The sequence below is a fragment of the Giraffa tippelskirchi genome, chromosome 11 (genome assembly GCF_054371585.1).
Source record: "Giraffa tippelskirchi isolate mGirTip1 chromosome 11, T2T-mGirTip1v1.2.pri, whole genome shotgun sequence".
Taxonomy (NCBI): Eukaryota; Metazoa; Chordata; class Mammalia; order Artiodactyla; family Giraffidae; genus Giraffa; species Giraffa tippelskirchi.
In genome coordinates this window covers 106,293,934-106,316,896 of record NC_137285.1, presented here as the reverse complement: position 1 = coordinate 106,316,896, position 22,963 = coordinate 106,293,934, and the positions used below count along the sequence as shown (strand labels likewise).

At 49.3% G+C, this 22,963-nt stretch overlaps 1 protein-coding gene across 5 annotated transcripts in view; it reads right to left on the bottom strand.

Moving 5' to 3' along the window:
- Positions 1-22,963, bottom strand: part of GRIK4 (glutamate ionotropic receptor kainate type subunit 4) — a 492,838-nt gene that overhangs the window by 73,044 nt on the left and 396,831 nt on the right. For all 5 annotated transcript variants that reach the window (XM_081541612.1, XM_081541613.1, XM_081541610.1 and 2 more), the window contains 2 exons: positions 16,680-16,787; positions 11,253-11,456 (listed from right to left, as the gene is read on the bottom strand). In XM_081541612.1, the coding sequence (XP_081397738.1) occupies positions 11,253-11,456; positions 16,680-16,787 (312 nt within the window). The remainder of the gene's footprint in view (positions 1-11,252; positions 11,457-16,679; positions 16,788-22,963) is intronic.

Below are 22,963 nucleotides of genomic sequence, written 5' to 3'. Positions count from 1 at the left end.
GCACTTGGGTTCATTGCGGACTCTCTGAGCCTCCATTTCATCTGTAAAATGGAGCAGTAATCCCTCTCAGACCATGCACAGATTAAATGAAATAGCATCTGCCGAGCTCCTACATAGTGGCTGCCCTAGTCAGCAGCTGTCATCGTCCTCCTCTCCCTCCTGGGGGCTCAGCTTTGAATAAGGACACAGTGCCTTCATCAGATGACCACTCCCCCCATTCTAATTCTCTACAGAGCCATGGAGAGCAAGAGGAAAAAATCTGAAGGCCCACGACAGAGCCCTCAGCCGAAAGCCGGTGACGGCCAGGTAGGGTATTGTCTGGGGCTCATGTTCATTGCAGGCTGCAGGTCCAGAGGCCCAGCTGCAGTCTTCTGGGAGATGTGCACCCCAGCCATAAATGTGGAGAGAGGACAGCAGTCACAGAGACAGACAGCTGCACCCAGCTGCATGGGCGGCAGCTGAGACAGACATCTCAGAAGAAAGGTACAGCGCCTGCAGTTTCAAAACTGCTTTTACTGGCTTTTTATCAGGTGGGTGAAAGGACTCGCATCACAGAAAGGCAACTTTGAGGACTCCGGATGAGACAGACAGTTGTAAGGGAGGGTCAGATGAGAGGTGGAGAGCGAAGGCGGTTGTGGTCCAGGAAGCAGCCCAGGGCTCTGGCCCTTTTATTCTCAAGGACAACAGCCTGTGGATAATGAACCAAACAAGATGGATTTCCTCCCTTCCTGCATCTTGGGGGTTGTATGCAGGAACCACTGCTTGACACACATGCCGCAAGAAGCCATTCCAGGAAGGACCTTGCCCAGAGTCAGACAGCCTTCCCTCTTTTTCTGAGAGGCAGGACGACCTGCTTAAAAGTCTCCATGAAAGGGGAGCTCCCCCACTCAGTAGGTCCTAGAATTAAATTCTGAGACCCCACACTGTCACTGTTTTCTCCTGGCCACCTTCACTGCCCCTGCTTTCATCCGGGCCCCATCCCGCCCCCTGCATCACTGGACCGCTCTCTGATAAGCATAACTGAATCTGGTCTTCCCACATCCAATCCATCCCCCTCTCGCCTCCCAGACTAACTGTCCAGGACCAAAGCCAATTACAGCACTCCTCCCTTCCTGGAATAAAACAAACCAACCACCTCTCTCTTCAAAAGCTCCCCATTAGCCCTCTGGACATAGTTTAAATATCAGTTCAGTTCAGTCGCTCAGTCGTGTCCAACTCTCTGCGACCCCATGAATTGCAGCACGCCAGGCCTCCCTGTCCATCACCAACTCCCGGAGTCTACCCAAACCCATGTTCATCGAGTTGGTGATGCCATCCAACCACCTCATCCTCTGTCGTCCCCTTCTCCTCCCGCCCCCAATCCTACCCAGCATTAGGGTGTTTTCCAATGAGTCAACCCTTCACATGAGGTGGCCAAAGTATTGGAGTTTCAGCTTCAACATCAGACCTTCCAATGAACACCCAGGATTGATCTCTTTTAGGATGCATCGATTGGATCTCGTTGCAGTCCAAGGGACTCTCAAGAGTCTTCTCCAACACCACAGTTCAAAAGCATCAATTCTGCGGCACTCAGCTTTCTTCACCGTCCAACTCTCACATCCATACATGACCACTGGAAAAACCATAGCCTTGACTAGATGGACTTTTGTTGGCAAAGTAATGTCTCTGCTTTTAAATATGCTATCTAGGTTGGCCATAACCTTCCTTCCAAGGAGTAAGCGTCTTTTAATTTCATGGCTGCAGTCACCATCAGCAGTGATTCTGGAGCCCAAAAAAATAAAGTCTGACACTGTTTCCACTGTTTCCCCATCTATTTCCCATGCAGTGATGGGACCAGATGCCATGATCTTAGTTTTCTGAACGTTGAGCTTTAAGCCAACTTTTTCACTCTCCTCCTTCACCTTCATCAAGAGGCTCTTTAGTTCTTCTTCACTCTCTGCCATAAGGGTGGTGTCATCCACATATCTGAGGTTATTGATATTTCTCCCGGCAATCTTGATTCCAGCTTGTGTTTCTTCCAGCCCAGCGTTTCTCATGATGTACTCTGCATAGAAGTTAAATAAGCAGGGTGACAATATACAGCCTTGACGGACTCCTTTTCCTATTTGGAACCAGTCTGTTGTTCCATGTCCAGTTCTAACTGTTGCTTCCTGACCTGCATACAGGTATCTCAAGAGACAGGTCAGATGGTCTGGTATTCCCATCTCTTTCAGAATTTTCCACAGTTTATTGTGATCCACACAGTCAAAGGCTTTGGCATAGTCAATAAAGCAGAAATAGATGTTTTCTTGGAACTCTCTTGCTTTTTTGATGATCCAGCGGATAATGGCAATTTGATCTCTGGTTCCTCTGCCTTTTCTAAAACCAGCTTGAACATCTGGAAGTTCACGGTTCACGTATTGCTGAAGCCTGGCTTGGAGAATTTTGAGCATTACTTTACTAGCATGTGAGATGAGTGCAATTGTGCGGTAGTTTGAGCATTCTTTGGCATTGCCTTTCTTTGGGATTGGAACGAAAACTGACCTTTTCCAGTCCTGTGGCCACTGCTGAGTTTTCCAAATTTGCTGGCATATCGAGTGCAGCACTTTCACAGCATCACCTTTGAGGATTTGAAATAGCTCAAGTGGAATTCCATCACCTCCACTAGCTTTGTTCATAGTGATGCTTTCTAAGTGATGCTTTCTAACTATATAGTTTAAATATACAAACATATAAATCCTGTCACCACTGGCCCCTGCCTATAGCTCTACCCTCCTCCACTCCCTGCCATACTTGATGACAGCCACACAGAACCATTTGCACTGCCTGGCATAATCTCAGTATTTTCTGCACCTAGAATATTCTTTTCTATTGAGATGATGCTCCTCCATCCTCAACACTCTGTTCCGTGGTCCATTCCTGGATGAGTCCTTCCCCGCTCATACCTGTACATACCTGGTTCGTGCTTCCACCAGCCCTACCACTGTCGCTCACTACCCATGTGACCCACGTTATCTGCTTCGTGACTCAGTTTCCTCACCTGGAATATCTGGTTATCATGAAGACAAACGAGTCAAGTGTGTAAAACAGTGCCTGGTCCACAGGAAACACTTAATAAATGTTGGTCATTTTTACCTTCATCATTGTTGTTGCTGTTCAGTCACTAAGTCATGTGTAACTCTTTGCAACCCCATGGACTGCAGCACACCAGGCTTCCCTGTCCTTCACTATCTCCTGAAGTTTGCTCAGACTCACATCCATTGAGTCGATGATGCCATCCAACCATCTCATACTCTGTCACCCCCTTCTCCTCCTGCCTTCAATCTTTCCCAGCCTCAGGGTCTTTTCCAATGAGTTGGCTCTTTGCATCAGGTGGCCAAAGTATTGGAGCTTCAGCTTCAGCATCAGTCCTTCCAACGAATATACGGGGTTGATTTCCTTAGGATTGACTGGTTTAATCTCCTGGCTGTCCAAGGGACTCTCCAGCATCTTTTCCAGCACCACAATTCAAAAGCATCAATTATTCAGCACTCAGCCTTCCTATGGTCCAACTCTCACATCTATACATGACCACTGGAAAAACCATAGCTTTGATGATATGGACCTTTGTCAGCACTGTTAATATTATTAATAGAACATGTATCACACGGTACTGGAATTCGTGGTTCACTTGTCTCTTTGAGTAGGTCCTGAGCTCCTTACCAGCAATTCCTCCCATCCAAATAGTGCTTGTCAGAGAGTGGGCACTTTGATGAATGAACGAATGAATGAATGACTTGCTGAATTCTCATAGGACCCCACCTCCTCCTATCTGAGTAAATGCAGGGACCAGGCTTTAAGAGGAAGAGAAACTCCCCCCCTTGAACCTGGGCGTCACATGGGAAAAGAGTCGAGCATTCAGTTTTAGCCCCTGGATCAGTATCTTGATTTTAAAGAATAGAATTCCATGACCTATTTTCAGTTAAAATAGTCTCTGGCTTCAGGGTGAAAAGGAATCCCAGGGGACTAGTTACACCTTTTTTTTTTTAGTTCAGCAAAATGTCTCTCAACAACTTTCCCAGTGGATCGAGGCCACAGACAGCTCACCCGACCAGGTCTCCGGCAAACCCTCTCCACAATCTTTTCTCCTAGGGGCCCAGGAGGGGAAATGGAATGAGGCATTTCAGCTTCATCTACACTTAATTCATCAAAATGTCATTGGTAAGAGCTATTTGATGTCCAAAGCTTATGAGCCTTGAATCTAAGCCTTCTAAAGCCCCTTTCTCTTTGAACCTAAATGGGCTGTTCTGCCAACCTGGCGTTGACTGCCAACAGGGGACTTGGTTCTGGGCTTTGAAGCTTGGGGGGGGCTCTCTGTCCCTTCCTGAATGTGCTTTACTCTTTCCCAAGCTGGGCCCCTAGGATGTGAAATGCAATCTCTCTCCTTTCAGGATACCAGTGCTCAGGGCTGAACCCACAAGAAAGCTTCACACACAACTGGGGGAGAGGAGAAGGGGTCAGAGAGGTCATCCACTCACTTTACAAATAAAGTTCAGCCCCTTTACGGGCCAGAGTCAGACGTGGGTACCAAGTTCTGGGCATCCTCCACAGGCTCTGCCTAGAAAGACCTCTCAGAAGAGAGCACCATTCACAGCTGGAGGGAGATGAGGGTATAAGTCCATCAGGAGAGGCCATGAGGACTCAGGTGCCCATCTGCTGTCTGTGGGACCGGGGGTGAACCATTTGTATTTCTAAGCCGCAGGGTGTTCACCCATAGATCCACTTCACAGAACCATTATGGAGGATAAAGAGTCAGTGCTGTGAAAACAGTTTCAAACATGAAATCAATGCATACGTGTGTGTGTGGGGGGGTGACTAGTACAACAGCCAGGACAGACACACTCCTGACTGCACTGCTTCCCAGTGACCTGTCCGTGTCTCGGTGAGGACCCCAAACCCCTTCACGAATGCGCCGTTCCCCCACCCTCTGTCCTGCCCACCGTGATCCCCACCAGGACTCCGCTCCAGCCACATGACTGTCCCTGCCTCTCCCCAATGCCTAAGAGACGCACACGCTCTCAACTCTCAGCAGCCGCTTCCAGAAGCGATTTCGTTTTAAACAACAGCCAACCTTTCAGCTCCACAGCTCCTTCTAGCTACAACCCTTTATCTCACTTTCCCACAAGAGCAAAGCTTCTGTAAAGAGTATTCCACAATGATTCAACCATTGCAGTGTGATTTCAATCCAGCCACCCACTGAAACCACTCTTGTCTGTGGCTTCTGCATTCTAAATCTGATGGAAGGCTGTTTTGTGCTTCCTTTCAAGAGGTGGGAAGCATCTTTACCCGCCTCTCTCAGCAGCCTTCACAGGCTCTCCTCCCTCACCTCCCTCTTGAATGTGTGATTTTCTCCCGGAGGGTTCCGTCCCTCCTCACAGCTTCAAACCACCTACAGCTCACCAACCACCCCAGGACCTACACCTGGAGCCGCAGAGCCCACTCTAACCAACTCGCTGCTGAGCATCTCTACCTACGTGTCCAAAAGGCTTTTCACAGCCACCATTTCCAAAGCGGAAATCATCCCCCTCTTTCTTCCCAGACCTGTTTTTTTTTAATTCGTTTATTTTCTATTTTTTAACTTTACAATATTGTATTTGTTTTGCCATACATTGACATGAATCCACCATGGGTGTACATGTGTTCCCCTTCCAGAACCCCCCTCCCACCTCCCTCCCCATCCCATCCCTCCGGGTCATCCCGGTGCTCCAGCCCCGAGCACCCTGTATCATGCGTTGAGCCTGAACTGGCGATTCGTTTCACATATGATAATTTACATGCTTCAATGCCATTCTCCCATATCATCCCGCCCTCACCCTCTCCCATAGAGTCCATAACACTGTTCTATTTATCTGTGTCTCTTTTGATGCCCAGACCTGTTTTTCTCCTGGGTTTTCCACCTCAAAGACTGGCACCACCATCCACCCAGACTCCACGTCAGCGTCCACATCAGAAACCTCGGCGTCATTCATTCTACTCTTGTCCCCTCCCATGAGCCACCTCCATTCAGTCCCCGAGTCCTGACAACGCATCTGTTAAAGAGCTTCCACAAGTTACCAAACAGAATCATACTATGATTTCATTTAAGAAAAAAACTTGTGTAAGTACATACTCATTAAGAAATCAGAAGGGATCATATTGAAATGCTAACCACGGATATTACTGGCTGGTGGAATTACAAGTAATTTTTTTGTTGTTTTTTAAAACACATATATTTTATAAAGATTGTATTTATTGTTTTGGCGTTAAGTCTGTCTGACTCTTTTATGACCCCATGGACTATAGCCCTCCAGGCTCCTCGGTCCATGGGATTCTCCAGGCAAGAATACTGGTGTGGGTTGCCATTTCCTTTTTTGGGGGATTCTTCCCAAGTGAGGGATGGAATTCCTGTCTCCTGCATCGGAAGGAGGATTCTTTACCCCTGAGCCATTCTATCTTACAGAAAAACTGTTATCTTTAAAGACAGCTTTTGAAGGCTTCTTCTGACTCCTAAGTTACTTTTGGTTCTCATCACCTCTTGCAACAATTCAATCTTCTCCCTGGTTCCCCTGCCTCCAGGCCTTTCCCATCCCTCACCCATCCATGTTTCACACTGTAGAAGGCCACTGCCCACTTCCTAGGCTCACTTCCCACCATGCTCTGTTCCAGCTGTAGTCAGTATCCTAAAATGGAAACTACCATGCCCCTCCCTGTCTCCAGGCCTTGGACTCTGCCTGGTTCTCTCCCTCCTGGCTTGATCTTCTCTCTTCACATCCCTGCTCTCCCTGGCCGACTCCTCCTGGTCCTTAAAGATTCAAGTCAAACATCATCTCCTGCAGGTGTCCTTCCTACACATCAAAAGCAGAGTCAAGAGGTCCTCCTCCAGTCCTCTCACCAGCCTCTCTACCTCCCCATCCTAGCCTTTCTCGTTCTGCTTTTACCCAACTGGTCCTCCATCAAAGAGTGACCTAGTGTCTGTCTCATTCAACTCTGTATCTGAATACCTCGAACAATTTCAATGAAAAATTCACTTTAAATAAATATACTGGGGTGACACAGGAGGATGTTGAGACTGTTCCGAGGACATCTTCTTCTTCAAGCTTTAGTCCATCTCCTCCTCTCTGCCAAGCACACCTCCACCAAAACACACCATCACTAATGTGGACTCAGTATGTGAAGGGTTCGACGGGGGGCAAAATGAATTCAGGCCCAAGAGGCTCCCAAACAGACACACTGCGCTTTTCTCCTACCCAGACACGGCCCTGGGGGTGAGGGGCCAGCCATCTGCCCAGTTGATGTGAAGCCACTTGTTTTCACTCAAACCACACTCCTACTTTTAACAGGATTTACACCGAAAGACATACTCTGATGATTTTCAAAAGTAAGAAGAAAATATGTTTGAATGCTCTTTCATAACTAACACGCCATGACTGCAAGCCCCACAGTCTTAGGTAAGCAGGTGACTATGGATATGAAAGACTGAGGCTCTAGAACACCCAGTGGAGATGACCAGGAGATGACTACGCTGCATCACTCTGCATCCAGGAGGCTACCGCATTCCTCAAATGATCTAAATAAAGAGATTACTGTAAGTCAAACTTTCTGTGGGTGTGGGCATGCTCATGTGTGTGTTATTTTAAATCCTTACAAAAATTCTTTCTGGATAAACACTGAAGCCTTGGGGGATGGGGTGGGAAGGATAAAAAAAGTTGCCCAAGGACACACAGCAAGTAAGTAAGTGAACTGAAATTAGGTTTAACATCAAGATTCCTACTCTCAGACCATGAGCACTGAAGTCAGCTCACTCAGTTGTGTATGACTCTTTGGGACCCCATCGACTGTACCCCGCCAGACTTCTCTGTCCATGGGGATTCTACAGCCAAGAATAGTGAAGCGGGTGGTCATGCTCTCCTCCAGGAGATTTTCCTGACCCAGGGATTGAATCCAGATCTCCTGCATTGCAGGCAGACTCTTTACCGTCTGAGCCATCAGGGAAGCCCCAAGTCAGCTGGACCAGGGCTTAAATGCTGACTCTAAACTTACCAGCTGTGTGATCTTTGGCAGGTTACTTAACCTCCTTGAGCCTGCGTTTCCTCATCTGTATATAAGTGACAGATTTAGGTGAGATGACCTCTGAGGTCTCTTCTGTCTGGGACACTGACTAGCCAGCCCCAAGGCTTTGCTGTCATAACCTCTGATCTGTGCAACTTGGGGAAGGGGTCACACAGCGGGGATGCGGCCTTAGGACTGTTGTGATCCTAGGGGACATCAGGGCAGACATATCAAGCACTGAACCTGGGAGAGATCAGGGCCAGCATATGTATTGAAAGAATGGGTTAATTCCTTAATTAATTAATACTACCCAGCCATGTCTTGATGAGACCAAAGCAGCAGTGTTTTGACTTGAAAGCTGATCTGGGGTGAATTTTAAGATCCCCGTCTGATTGCCCAAACCATTCAGTATGAAGCTGTATGTCCTTGAGTCCCGGATCCTGTCCTCTTCCTGCCAGTCCACGTCACAGCTCATTAAGGGGCTGATAAGGGGATGGCTGTGCACTGACTCTGACATCCCTGAAGTCACCCTACAAGTCACAAGGCAGTCCAAGGGAGCTGAAGAAACGGGCTCAAGGTCACTGAGTACATGAGTAAGACAGGAGGAGAAGGATGGGCAGTTCACTTTTCTGAGGTTTAACCGCTAGAGGGGCATCTTGACTGGGGGTTTCTAAACAATAAGACTGCCTTGGGAGGGGTTTGGGAACTAAGAGAAGAGCCAAACGTCCTTTTCCTGGGACATATGGGCATCATCGGCTAGGGGTTTGAGCCTCAAAGATGGCAGAAGGCTTCGTCCCCAGCCTGTCCCTGTGAGAGGCTCCCAGGGCCCCTTGGGCCTTCTACGGTCTTCCACTGATTGCAAGCCTCACTCTGCAGCAAGGCCTCCCTCCTGGACTCTAGGAACTGGACAATTCACAGTCTCACTGAACAAGTCTTGCTGCTGGCCCCACTTAGTCACTGCAAACGCTGTCAGGAAAACTCCTAACCACCATCCCACCTCAGCCCTTAAATACCTGCCACATGCTTTTGTCTATATAGAACTTTCCATCATGCATTGCTAAGGATTGCTTATTTAATACCCTAACTAACATTTTTATCCTTGAAGACTGGGATTTAAAAATGTATCTTTTATCCCAAGTTCGGCACATATAAAAGGTGGCATGCATGTTTAGTCACTCAGTCATGTGTGACTCTTTGTGACCCCATGGACTGTAGCCTGCCAGGCTCCTCTGTCCATGAGATTTTCCAGGCAAGAATACTGGAGTGGGTTGCCATTCCCTTCTCCAGGAGATCTTCCTGACCCAGGGATCGAACCCATGTCTCCTGCATTGGCAGGCGATTCTTTACCAGTGAGCCACCTGGAAAGCCCATATATATAGGATTACAATCATGTTAATTTAACAGATAAAGAGATGAGAGGAAAGAAGGAAATAAAAAAGCAAGCAAAGGTGAAAGGGAAGGAGGATGAAAAGGAAGGGCCTGGGCTTATGCGGACCTTCCTTGGTAACATCTCCATCCAGCTGAGGTCGTGTGCTATGGTGGGATTCTGGAGTTAGACGCATCTGGGTTCAAACCCTAACCCTCTCTTACCCTGATGGTGTGCCTTCAGACAAATCATTCAAGCTCTCTCAGTTTAGGTGGCACATTTGTAAAATGAGGATAACAATGAACTATTAATAAAAGGTAAGTGCTGAGAGGATTAGAGATAATGTATGTAAAGCCCCCTACACATTGGCACTGTCTGGGAGGCTGTAGGGGCTCCTTCTGCGCTTGGAGAGCACAGAGAGGGATGTGTTGGTTCAAAGTTACTCTAAGAACCTAGGTCTGTGATCTCTGCACTGGGTGCCGATCACCTACCCTGACGAGAAACACTCAGTTATGGAAATACAGACAGTGAACTAATAACAACTTAATTTTTACAGATGTTAGTAGTTTGTGCCAAGAAAACAAGTGCTCTGTCCCTGGAAGAACTTTCTACAGTCTTGCTCCATCAGAATGATGACTGACATTCTAGGATGCTCACCTACATTTTAATCAAGTCTCCACATTCACCCTGAAAATTTACAGCCCTACCAAGTGCACCTTGGCCCTGGTCTGTAAAGGCACACTAAGGACAGCAGAAAATAATACAAGAAGTAACAAAATAGCCATAACTGTGACCAATGCCTCTGACAGTCGGACTCTTTTCCTTTGTTATTTAACCATATCTCTTTGACAGCCCTTCTCAAGCATCAAAGTCAGCTGATGTAGGGTGTTCTACACTCCCAGGGCCTGTCCAAGCTCTGCCAGGGGTACTGATAATCAAAAAAATCATCAAAACGGGAACTCCCCTGGTGGTCCAGTGGTTGAGAGTCTGCCTGCCAATGCAGGGGACATGGGTTTGATCCTTGCTTCAGGAACTAGATCCCACATGTGTGTGTGCTAAGTCACTTCAGTTGTGTCTGACTCTTTGTGACTCTTTGGACTATAGCCCACCAGGTTCTTTCTTCCATGGGATTCTCCAGGCAAGAATGCTGGAGTGCGTTGCCATGCACTCCTCCAGGGGATCTTTCCGACCCAGGGATCAAACCTGCGGTTCTCACTTCTGCATTGGCAGGTGGAATCTTTACCACTAGCGCCACCTGGGAAACCCTAGATCCCACATGCCACAGGGCAACTAAGCCTGTGTGCCACAACCACTGAGCCTGTGCATCCGAGAGCTGGTGCTCCACGACAAGAGAAGGCACCACAATGAGAAGCCTGTGCATGGCAATTAGAGAGTAGCCCCTGTCTGTTGCAACTAGAGAAGGCCCTTGTGCAGCAATGAAGACCCAGCGAAGCCAAAAAATAAATAATTAAAAAAAAATCAGAACAACAAAAAGCACCTGAATTATCCAAGAAGTGAATCCAATCTCTAAGCCGTATTTATTGGTCGAAGCCTCTATTCCTTAGCCATTACAGGTGCTAGACTGGGACCAGAAGAGCCACAGGGCAAGGATCATGGTGACCTTATTCACCAATGACCAATACCAATGTATATATACCACCAGTGCCTGGCTCAGTGCCAGCTCAGGGAAGATTCATGCAATGAATGGACAAATAAATGAAAAGAGCATGACCGATTGACTGAATAAACAGAGGGTTCATAAGCATAAAGCACAAACTTCTGTCTTTCTATCACCCTCCCCAGCCCACCCCCAGATCCAAACCACCTGTTCTTTCCTTACCCGAGCGATCAGCTCCCCGACCATGCCCGTCCAGGTGCCATTGGCCTCGGGCACGCCGTACACGCCGTCTCCGACCAGACGGATCTTGTAGTTGAACCGGAGGATCTCTGCCAGCTCCTTGAGCATGTCCACACAGAAGCCCTCGTAGCGGTCATTGCCTTCCATTTCCTGGTGGTTCCCCTTCAGCATTAAATATGGGTTTTCCTGCAGCAAAACTGGGCAGCTGTCATTCTCATCTTAGCCCTGGCGTCTCAGCCACATGTGATGAGGGGACCAGGGACACAGGAGGTTGGGGAGAAGATGGGGTGGAGGAGGGAAGTGGCTTGGGTAACGGGACACTTTGGAGGTGGCAGTTACCTCCCTTTCCCGACTTCAAGGCACTTCCCTTAGCAGGAACACGCAAGGGTCTCACTGCACAGAGGGTCCAGTGGAAGCCCCTCTATCTTGTTTAAGGTAGATCTGACCCCATCTCCTATTTCATTCCGTCATTTCCCCCCCTTTCCTTTTGTTTATTCCACACAGACTGATCTCAGGGCATTATGAGAGGCAAGGATGCTGATGACACAACAGGTGAAGTTCTTAAATGCACTGTATGACTGCAACCCAAGGCAGAATGGGTCCAGCCGTGGGTGTTGGGTCTCTCAGGTGAAATGTCCAGGAAGATTCCATGGAGGAGGTGGGATGCAAGCTGGGCTCTGGAGGATGACAGAACACTGACAGATAGAAGTGGTGTGGATAGAGGGCTGCATGGGCAGGGGAAAGGCAGGCTCAAGGACATAATCCCCAGTGAGATGAAGCTCATCCCATTCAGCAGATGATGGAGGCTCCCTTGAGTGGAAGCCTGGCTTGTAGGTAGGATGGGAGGATAAATTTAGAAAGATGAATTAGGGTCAGCACGGGCCTTGGATGCCAGAGCGAGGTACATCACACATATATAGTAGGGAAGCACTCAGAGTTTTCGAGACTCAAGGATGTGAGTGAAGAATGAGAAAGCGAGAGAGAGAGAGAAGGTCTGGGAGTGAGGACAGACCCTCTCCTGTTAAGGGATGCTGATTCCTGAGCTGTGCTTTGGCTCAGGTGGGCCTCAGAGCTGGATAAGACACAGAGAGGGTCAGGTGGATGCCGGATGGGTGTGGGGCACAGAGGGAGGATCCTCAGACCCTTGGAGCCTGAGCAGGAGACTCAGGACAGTGTCATCATGGCCGTGGACAGTTTGAACAGGAAGAGGTTTTGGAATATGTTGAATTTGAGGTGCTGGTAGATGATTCAGGAGCAAACATGCGACTGAATGTTGCAATACGGAGTGAGGGTGGGATCGGGGGCACAGATGGGGCGGCCTCTGGATAGAGGTGATGGCTGAAGCTGCAGGATATGGGAGACCATGGAGGGGGAAGGACAGCAGAGGGATAAGACCTGATTGGGGGTGGAGGGTGGGGTTGGTGAATGAAGAGCAGCCACAGAGCAGGACAAAGAAGAAGCAGCCAGAAAAGCTGAAAATCAAGAAAATGTGGTCATGAAGGTCAAAGAGGCAGGGGTTTCAAGCAGAAGAAGACAGGTATTCCCATCCAGAGAGGAAGCAGGGCTGTGAAAGGGCAACTGGGTCACGTGTCACTGGAGATATTCGAAGGCAGGTTGGGGGTGTTGGGGGGAGGTGATGGGCAGGGATGGGCATGAATGAGAGGTGCACAGGGGAGGGCTGGGGTTGTTGGGAGGTTAGGAGAAAAGAGGTAGCCTGCAGAGTGCTTCTCAACCCAACTGCTCCCAGTCACATCTCTCTCCAGACTTCAGTTCTCCTCTACCAGCAATGGCGACCACTGACCCCTTGATGGATGATCCCCTAAACTGGAGGGTAGTCCAAGGGCAGCAGGGTGTAGGTGAGGTGGTCTTAGGATGGGAGGGACCAGAGTATATGTGCAGGTGGAAAGGGAGGAATCCCTAGAAAAGGCAAGATAGAGAAGGAAGAAAGAGAAGTGTGAGTCAGGGCAGCAAGGTCACAGGAGAGCCAGGGTGAAGGCGAACTTGAGTCTGGGAAGTGGACCTGGAGGTAGGGTGGAAAGCACAGATGTGGGTTCAGAGAGGAGAGGAGGAGGGCAGAGGTGAAAACCGCACCAGAGTCGTGCTGGGGGCAGGAGGGAAGGCTGGGTGCCTGGAGAGGTTTGCTCAGGGAATACGATGGGGGTGACAGAGAGGAGCCTGGGGTTGCCCGGGTCCAGCTGAGTCAAGAGGCTGAATGCAGAGGGGCAGCTGCGAGCAGGACTTGCAAGGAGAGGTGGACCTGGAGACAGGCAGGAGGTGAGATGGCTGGACATCACATTGGAGACAATTCTAGAAGCCAAGAGAGGGAAGTGCTGAAGTGCTGGTTTGCTGAGCTCAGGCTGGAAGAGGCCTCTGGGCTGGGGAAGATGGGGAACCAGGCAGACCAGAGGTCAGGAGGGGAGGAAGGGCGAGAGCAGTCTTGTGGGTGTGATGAAGTGGAAGAGGGGCAGGTAGGAGGTTCCGTGCCAGGGGGAGGGACCTCCGAGTTGAAGGTGATGTGATTCTGGTTCATGATCTAGTGCACTGTCCTGTCAGTGAGACGCAGCCAGGCTCCCCGCCTTCCATACAAGCCGTCCTTGGCTCAAGGGCTCTTTGTCTTTCTGTTTAACCTGTCCTTGGGTTTCACCTCCAACACTGTTTAACCTGTTTAACCTGCAACACCATTCTTGGGGTCCCATTGCCTCCTCTGTCGCCCATCCACATTTCAGCATTCCTACTGAGCTCCCAGCCAGGGTCCCACACACGCCTCCTCCATCTTCCTATACCTGCTGGCTGCCAGGTAGAATGTACGTGGGCCTGGGACTGACTCCTCCTGGTGTCCCCACCTGGCTCCAGTGTTCAGCACCCGCAGATTGTGTGGGTGAAAAGTGCTGAAATGGCCTCACCGACAGAGCATAGCTGGGGAGTTTCCATGTCTGGATTGGAAGACAACCTCCTAGGGTATCTTTAATGACCCCAAGGAGTTTCACAAAATTCTTCTCCCTGAACACTCTTAAGTTAATTTAAAATTCACTGGCATATTTAGAGTGAATAAACACACGGCCAATGTTAGACGAAGGAGTCACAGGCATTTTGGAAAGTGTGGGGGCTGAGTGCTGGCCTGGGGCCCCATCCTGGCAGGGGCGTTGGGAGAACGGAAGATAGTGATGCGGGCAAAAAGCTTAACCCGGGTTCTGACACAAGGTGGGGTATTTGCTGCAGCTAATTCGGCGTATGTCCCTGGAGGAAGGCCTGGCAACCCACTCCAGTATTCTTGCCTGGGGAGTCCCCATGGACAGAGGAGCCTGGCAGGCCATAGTCCATGGGATCACAAAGAGTTGGATACAACTCAGCGACTAAACAACAACAACAATTCTGTGTATTAGCTGGTGTTAACCAATAAATCACAAGTCCCAACTGCACCCTGTCAGGAGCAGGACACAACAGGGCTGTGTGCTCAGTTTTAAGGGATAAATCATTCAGGATGACCATTTGCCAAGGATCTCTCTCAAATGGTCACTGGAGACTGGGACATGTGTTTGAGGATGGGCACCAGGGCGCGGACTCAGGAAGTCCTTCAGAGGCGGAAAATGTCCCAGCAATCTTGCTGTGTGCTGTCCACCTCAGCCAGGACTGTTGCTCAGTGTGGCCCCAGCTCAGCTAGGCATGCCCAGATCTGGGAGTCTAAGTGACACCATCACCCCCTCATCCTGCTGACATTTGCACATTGCTTTGGATAAGCTAAGGTTGAGCTGAGAAGAGGGGGTGGCAAAAACTCTGTGAGCTGGGATTGCCTCTCCATCCTTTGCTGTGACTATTCCCTTTGCCTGGAATGTTCCTCCCAGACCGCCACGTGTCACCTCACCCCCATCAGGTCTCTGCTCAGATCTGCCCTTCTCAGTGAGGCCAGCACCCCACTCCCCTTCCCTAGCTCTGTCTATACCCTAGCACCCAGAACTGTGCCCAGCACACAGGCATGCCCCACAAATACTCAGTGAATGAGTGGAAATACTCAGTGACCCCTGTCTCGTACCACCTGAAGGGAAAGCCCATGAGCCGGCATTCAAGTCCCTAAGCATTGTGGACCCACTCCACTTTTCCAGCCTCAGGCCTTTCCTCTCTACCTATGCCCGTGTCCTAGCAACCTGCCCTTTCCTGCGTTTCCTGAGTGCCCGAAAAGGCTCTCCTTCATCCACTTTTCCTTCCTTATCTCTCACTGACTTTTGAGGCCCATCCTCATGGTCCCTCTTCTTGGAAGGCTTTGCTGACCTCCCCAGTGGGATGGGACCTCTCTCTCCTTCAAACCCCACAGTGCTAGACATGAGCCTATTTCCTGGCTTTTTTCCTGCTCTGCTCACAGTAGATCAGTTATTCCAGTCCAGGGCTCCTGGGCCCCTGGAGTTTATGAACGTAGTGATGGAAGTCCCTGAACTCTTTTTCATTATCTTGAAAGCCTAATCTTTCAAAAGAAGGTTCTTTTCTTAACGGACACATTTCCAGACTTTGCACGGTTAGCAACGATAAGGCTGAACAGACTAACTAATAGTTGGGTCTGTTTGGAGCTGAAATTACATCAGTGCAGCCACGCTGGTTATCTCTTGCTGATAAGATGCTGGGCCAGACAGGGAAGTAGGCTTTTGATTAGTTAAAAGGAGGTGGAGGAAGGGGGAAAACTCATTATTACTTAAAACATGCAGTTGGTTTAATTGACAAATCTTTAAAAACATAATGTCATTGGAGGTGGCGGGAGGGGAGAAGAAAACGACTTTGGCCATCAATGCACTTGAGTCGTGCCATCTACTAAATTACAGCCTCTTTGAGGACAGAGACTGAGTCTTACTCATCTTGGTGTCCCCAGGCATGAACACAGTGCCTGACACACAGCGGGAAGGGCTGGGTAATCATCGAAGAGAATTGAATCAAATAAAAAAGGCAGATGGTCCCTTTCTCTGTAGATTGAGAACGTTCCTTTGATCGTTTGGAAATGAAGAAATCACAGGCCATAAAAACCCACTGGGTTCAGGTGTCCACTGGCAGGTGTGCAATTTGTACATGTAGGCACCAAGCAAAGCAGGCTGCCGTGAAAGAGTAGGGGCCATCCTGGTGGACTTCTCCCACCTGTGTCTTAGGGTGCCCTGCCCTTGGCCTGCACAGATGCCCCGGTTGTTGGGGTGCCCCCATTAGAGACATCCACAAACTGCTGTCTCGCCACCCCATCCCGCTTCCCCGGCTGCCTTGGAACTCATCAGATATCATTTCCATATGAAGCAGCAACTTGAGTTTAATTACACTGTCATAAATTGGCCTCGGTGCTGTGATTAGAGCTCCCATCTTCTGTTCCTGGGGAGGCTGCAAGAAGGAGGAGGCACCCCGGGGAGCAGCAGCTGGGAAGACCTGGGGGCCCCCGCTTACCAGGATGGTGGTGACGACCAGGGTGGTGTTGAAGAGGCTGTCAGAGATGTTGGAGGCGTACAGGCGGCTGTCCATGCTGAGCCCGTCTGCCACATGCCACTGGCCAATCTGAGGAGACCAAGGAGAGAGTCTGGGAAGGGCTAGGGGGAGGTGGAGGCTGGGGAGCTGGGGTGCTGAGGCCCTACGAGACCCCAGGGCTGGGGGAGTAGAGAGGCCAGTCCCCTGCCTCTGGCGGTGCTACGGTTAAGTCACAGAAGGAGGGAGCCATGCAGAGTATGGAGCAGAGGGGCTCAACTGGGACGGGGCTACTAGGGTTGGGGGGTGGTCAGGGAAGGGCAGGGAGACTGTGAAGGAAAGCAAGACTTAAGAGAGAGGTGGAGGGGGAAATGCGAAAAGAAATCAGGAATGGAGGTGACCTAAATGGGAAGGAAATCCAAAAAAGAGGAGATACAGGTACACACATATACATATGGCTGATTCACTTTGCTGTACAGCAGAAATGAACTCAACATTGTAAAGCAACTATACTCCTACAAAACTTAAAAACAGAAAAAAGAAATCAGGAATGGAATGCAGTTTAGGGATGCTCTCTCACCCAGAAGGGTGGGGAGCCAGGGGAAGCCTTCAGGAAGCCTCATCATCTAAATAAGAACCAGCTACCACATGGCATTTACTCAGTTCTTCAATTAATGCCCGCTGAATGGTTCAATGGATGCATGAACCACGAGAAGGAAGATTCAGGCTCTAGTTTTGGTGGAGGCACTTGCTGACTGTGAGAACCTTGGCAGGTTACTTGAATCTTTCCCAGTCTCCGTTTCCCCAGCTCTAAATGGGGGTGGCAAGGTTTGCCCTGACTTCTCAGAACAAATGGGAATCATGCATACGCCAGTTCGATGTTACATTATTCAGCCAGACCCAGGACCTCGGATCTCAACTGAATCACCCCAGAAGTGACTGAACACATTTCCTCATCTGTAAAATGGGAATAATACAAACTTCATGGGGTCATTGTGAGAACAGATTTAAGCTGAAACTCAATACCTGCTAGTTTCCTTCCTCTTCATTGTCTTGACTAGAGAGGGAAAAAAATATCCACAACTTAGTTCCACCAGTTCCACTTAGTTCTACTTTCTAAGAAAGTCACCTAAATTGAAATTCAACATCATTGGGTTTTTAGAGAATTTGTTTGTTTTCCCAGTGGAATTTTTTTTATAGCTACACATACGTGTGTGTGCTACCAATATCTTTCTACTAGCTGGATCTCCTGGCAAGCCATTTCTGTTGCTGGGTGTTGGAGGTGGGCAGCCAGGAGAGTCAGCTGGCAGCTGGCTAGAAACCCAATGAAATGCACACAGCCGCCTTTGCCAGGCATCTCCAGGCACCGGCAGCAGCTTCCCTGGAAAATTCTCACAGGTTCCATGGATGCCACATGGCTCCACCCACCAGAGCTGGGCTCTGGATTCCTCTTGTGGAAGCTCCAACCACAGTAAAGACTCGTCTCACCTTTGGCTCTGGACCCAGCCCCAGAAGGTTGACGGTCACGGGGAGCAGGAACCATCTCTCTGACATCACAGTCTGGAGCTTCAAGAGGGGAGGGCCAGGCTGGAAGCTTCCAGTTCTAGCAAGAGCTCCGATGGTCTCTACAAGTGTGCTTTTCATCTGTCAAAGGAGATATGGGGGCTTCCCTGGTGGTCCAGTGGTTAAGAATCTGCCTTGCCATATGGGGGACACAGCTTCAATTCCTGGTCCTGGAAGATCCCACATGCTGTGGGGCAACTAAGCCCTTGCGACACAGCTACCGAGCCCACAAGCTGCAACTACTGAGCCCACAAGCTGCAACTACTGAAGCCCCCGCGCCTAGAGCCTGTCCTCTGCAGCAAGAGAAGCTACCACAATGGGAAGCCCACACGCCGTAACAAAGAGTAGCCCCCAATCACTGCAACTAGAGAAATTCCATTCAGAGCAACAAAGACTCAGCACAACCAAAAATAAATATACAAATAAACATAAAAGAGAAAAAAAAAACTTTTTTTAAAAAAGGCGAGATGACCAAAAACCCCTCTCCAAGTTTCAGCAAGGATGCCACTGATGTCTCCATCTCTACACAGGCAGATAGGTACCACACGTGTTCCTAATCATTTTAGTTTACAAGCAGCGTCTCCTGCATATCCACACAGGAAGCCCCGTCTAGATAAAGAAACTGAGGCCAAGACAAAAGAGCCCACCCAACAACTTGCCTGAGATAACCTTACCGTCAGCTGAGACACCTGAGCTTTATGTAACCCCTGTGCTCTTAGCCCCAGATCGCCTTGCCAAGGATGCCTTTGTGGCCTCCTGTCTGGTTCTTCCAGCGTCCTACCGCATGTTCTGTTTACATGTCCGTCTCCCCCGCTAGTCTGTGGGGGAGGGGCGGGCTTGTTCAGGCTCACACCCCAGTTTCCTGCTCAGGGACTGGTACTTAGAAGCAGAGGAAACCATCGTCTCCCATAGGCTGAGTGTTCCTGTAGATGAGGCAAGAGCAGGAGGCAGGCAAGCCTCCTCTGGCTTCCTGGAGTGCCTACTGGAGGAATCAACCAGGTCAGGGTACAGCCTGAGCTCCTTGGCCCCCGCCCCTCTCTCTGCTGGGGAGAGAGTTGGGGAGGATGAGGGATGAACCACAAAATTTTCAAGTGAAGGGGGAAAGGGAACAAGAGTTACCAGACACCTCTTGTGCTGAATGGGCTCTATCAGCTGTTTGAATTTTCCCAGCAACCTTGTGGAGTAGTGACAATGTGTTCATTTTATTTACAAGGAAACTAGAGCGCAGAGGTTTAATGACCTGCCTAAGGTGGTGGCTCAGTGGTTAAGAACTTGCCAGCCAATGTAGGAGGCGTGGGTTCAATCCCTGGGTCAGATGATCCCCTGAAGAAGGAAATGGCAATGTACTCCAGTATTCTTGCCTGGAGAATCCCATGGACAGAGGAGCCTGGCGGGCTATAGTCCATGGGGTTGCAAAGAGTCAGACACAACTTAGTGACTAAACAACAACAAAGTCACTTAGTTAGCAGGTGATGCATGATCTTGAACCCAGAGCTGTCTGACTCCTGAATCCAAGACCTTTCCCATGTCCAGTGCTGTCTCTGGGATGGGGATGCTAATGTGTCCTCTTTGTAAACAGCCTGGCCAACCAGAGGAAAAGCTCAAAGGAGCCTCAGCCACACAGCAAGAACCTGGGACACAGCTTTTTTCTCTCCTGGGCTTTTATATCCACAAAGGCAAGTGAAATGAGTCTGCTTCCCTATCTTCAAGATGGCTAGAACTGGCTCCTGGCGACCTCCTAGGATCAGAAGGGCCAGATTTCAACAGAAAGACCTAAAAAACAATTAGTCTGGATGTCAGCATCTGGATGTTTGGGACGGGACTGAACTTCTCCAAGTCCTGTCCCCTAAGCATGCACTTCACACAGACAGGACCAGCAAAGCCTCACCCCGCCCCCCAATTCCACACCCTCACTGTTCTCAGGGGACCCAGTTCTCACTAACCACCTGCCCCAGCCCCGGACTCCCTGTCTGACCCAAGCCACGAGATAGGTTCACACAAAACCTAGGGATGTAAATGATTTACCCAGAGCCAGATCTGACAGCCTGAGCCATGTCCCCTGCCACCCCCCACCTTTGGGGACATGGCGAGGAGATGAATTAGCCCCCAAGCTCCCGTCAGGAAATGAATCTCCCCCCGCCCAACCCTCCCATCAGCCCCCAAGAAATTAATAAACTCACTAGATCCAACAAAGCGGCTTGGCAGCCACTACCCAGAGCAATCTAATTGCAGAAAGGCAGTGGGAGGGAGAGCGAGAGACAGAGCCAGGTGTCCTGGGATACAGGCTAATTGCCCCACCCACTGGGCAACTTCCATGCCACACATATGCCAGGGGTGGGCAGGATCTACAGCTCTCATCACTGACAATCTGCGGCTCTGCCTCCAGCCAAACTCCCTTGCTCCACCCCGCTGACACCTGCCCCAAACCTCCTGCAGGAACAGCTGCTTTGTAAGCCTCTTCCACATGTCCACATGTGCCAGCTTGATTATGCTGCAAATAATGTCTTTCTGGGGCCCTCTCTTTGTGCTTTCTCTCTCCCACTTGCTCTGCTTTCCCACTAGAGAACCCAGGAGTTGCAGGGAAGGGAGAAGAGGGTTTGGACTTGGACACCACCACTGCAAGCCTATACAGCACCTTCAGGCAGGTAGGAAAATGACATCCCCCTGGGCCGATGTAGGCCAGCAGGTGCACAGCTGGGCATGCTGATTCCAGCCACCACTCACCACTGAGCATCCCACAGTCTGTACTATGCATGCAACAGCCTCAGTGTTAAGAGGACTTGAGTTGAACTTGACTTCTCTGCTTCTGAGCTGTGTGACTCTGGGTGAGTTACTTAATAATCCCTCTGAGCCTGTTTCCCTTATCTATAAAATGGGTGTTAAAATAGTAATGTTTACCTCCTAAGGGTTCATAAGGAGATTAAATGAGATAATATATGTGCTGAGTGCTAGGTAAGCATTCATTTAATTTGTAATGTGATCGTTTGAGACAGAAGGTGGGATCTTTTCTGTGCCCCACACTTTGTACTGTAGACTTTGGGTTATGAGATTAGACCAGGGTCTCCCTGGTGGCTCAGATGGTAAAGAATCTGCCTGCAATGCAGGAAACCTGGGTTTGATTCCTGGGTCGGGAAGATCCCCTGGAAGAGGGCATGGCAGCCCACTCTAGTGTTCTTGCCTGGAGAATCCCATAGATAGAGGAGCCTGGTGGGCTGCAGGGGGCATGGGATTAATCCCTGGTCAGGGAACCAGATCCTGCATACTGCAACTAAGACCTGGCATAGCCAAATAAATAAATAAAGGTCTTATTTGTCCATTTCATTGATGTAAACACTCCCACTGAGACTGATTTCAAGCTACCAACATGTAATCATGGGACACCGAGTTGGAAAGAAAAGTGTATAACTGGGGAGGGGGCGCTCTGGCTAGCTGGGCGAGCTGGTTCGAGGACACCACTGGTGCCACCAGGCTCACAGGTCCTGGGATGGGCACCCATTTATGTCTACGAATCTCACTGCCACCCTACTTATGAGTAAGGAAAGTAACCTCTGCGTAAGGTAATAATTTACCTGAATCCCAGAGCTGAGACGTGGAAAAAAACCAGGATTCAAAACAAGGCCAAAGTGCTGCTTTATTGGGATGATATTTAAAAAAAAAAATGTATATCCCTTCTCACTGCTGATTCTATGCTCTTTGAAGGAACTAGAAGTACTTCTAGTGAATGTGAAAATCGATATGAGATATCATGGGATATTATGGGATATCCCAAAATATGATACAGGATGTGTTTGCACGTGCACAGAAAGTATCATTTACCCAATTTCCCCAAAGGACAAAGAATCCATATAAATTAACAATAATCTTGATCCTTTAAGCACTAAAGTTGGGGGGGATTTTAATTATTCATCTGAAAGTATTATTTCCCAAAATTCTTTCCAAAGGAATTATATTAATACTTTCTGCTGTCCTCTTAAATGGAGTGCATGTCTTTACCTTAATGCAGTGTCATCCTTTTGAGGGCAATTATTACCCTGTCCTGTGATACAGCACTGCTTATCGGTTTCTGAAATGTGGTGGCCTCTCACCCTCATTTCTGTGTTTTCACAAGTTAATTTGTCTGCTTTTCATAGTATCTCTTTTCTCATGGTGAACTGTCATTTCTGACTGCTATCAGGATAGCTGTTTCGAAGAGGCTCTGTCCTTCCAGCCGCTGTGTTTAAGACCCCTGGCTGAGCGACCAAGGGACCAAGCTTGAAAGAGTTGCTGTACGAAAAGCAGAGATAAGGTCTGATGGGGCCTAGGGCCTTTAGCAGACAGACTCTGACACTGATAAGGGCAACCCACAGTCCCTTGGAGAGGCGACTGCCGTATACTTGAATGAGTGTCAGAGACCTGTTTTTGGTCTGCTGCGTGACCCTGGGTCAGCGTAAGCAAGCTGGTCACTCCCTCAGCAAGGCATCATGGGAAATGCTTGTCCAGGAGCCCTGACGCCAGGTGTCCCCTGATGCTTTCTGAAAGCGCTGGTGGTGGAGTCTGGAGATCTGCATTAGCATCCAGCACCGTGACCACAGGGCAAGTCATTTAATTTCTCCAAGTTTCATACTTCCCAGCTTCCATCCTCATCCAAGCTCTCAATGAACTTGGCTGGGACTGGGAACCCCCAGGGCCTCTGTTTGTTCTGGTAGACACTTGGCAGCAGCCAGTCA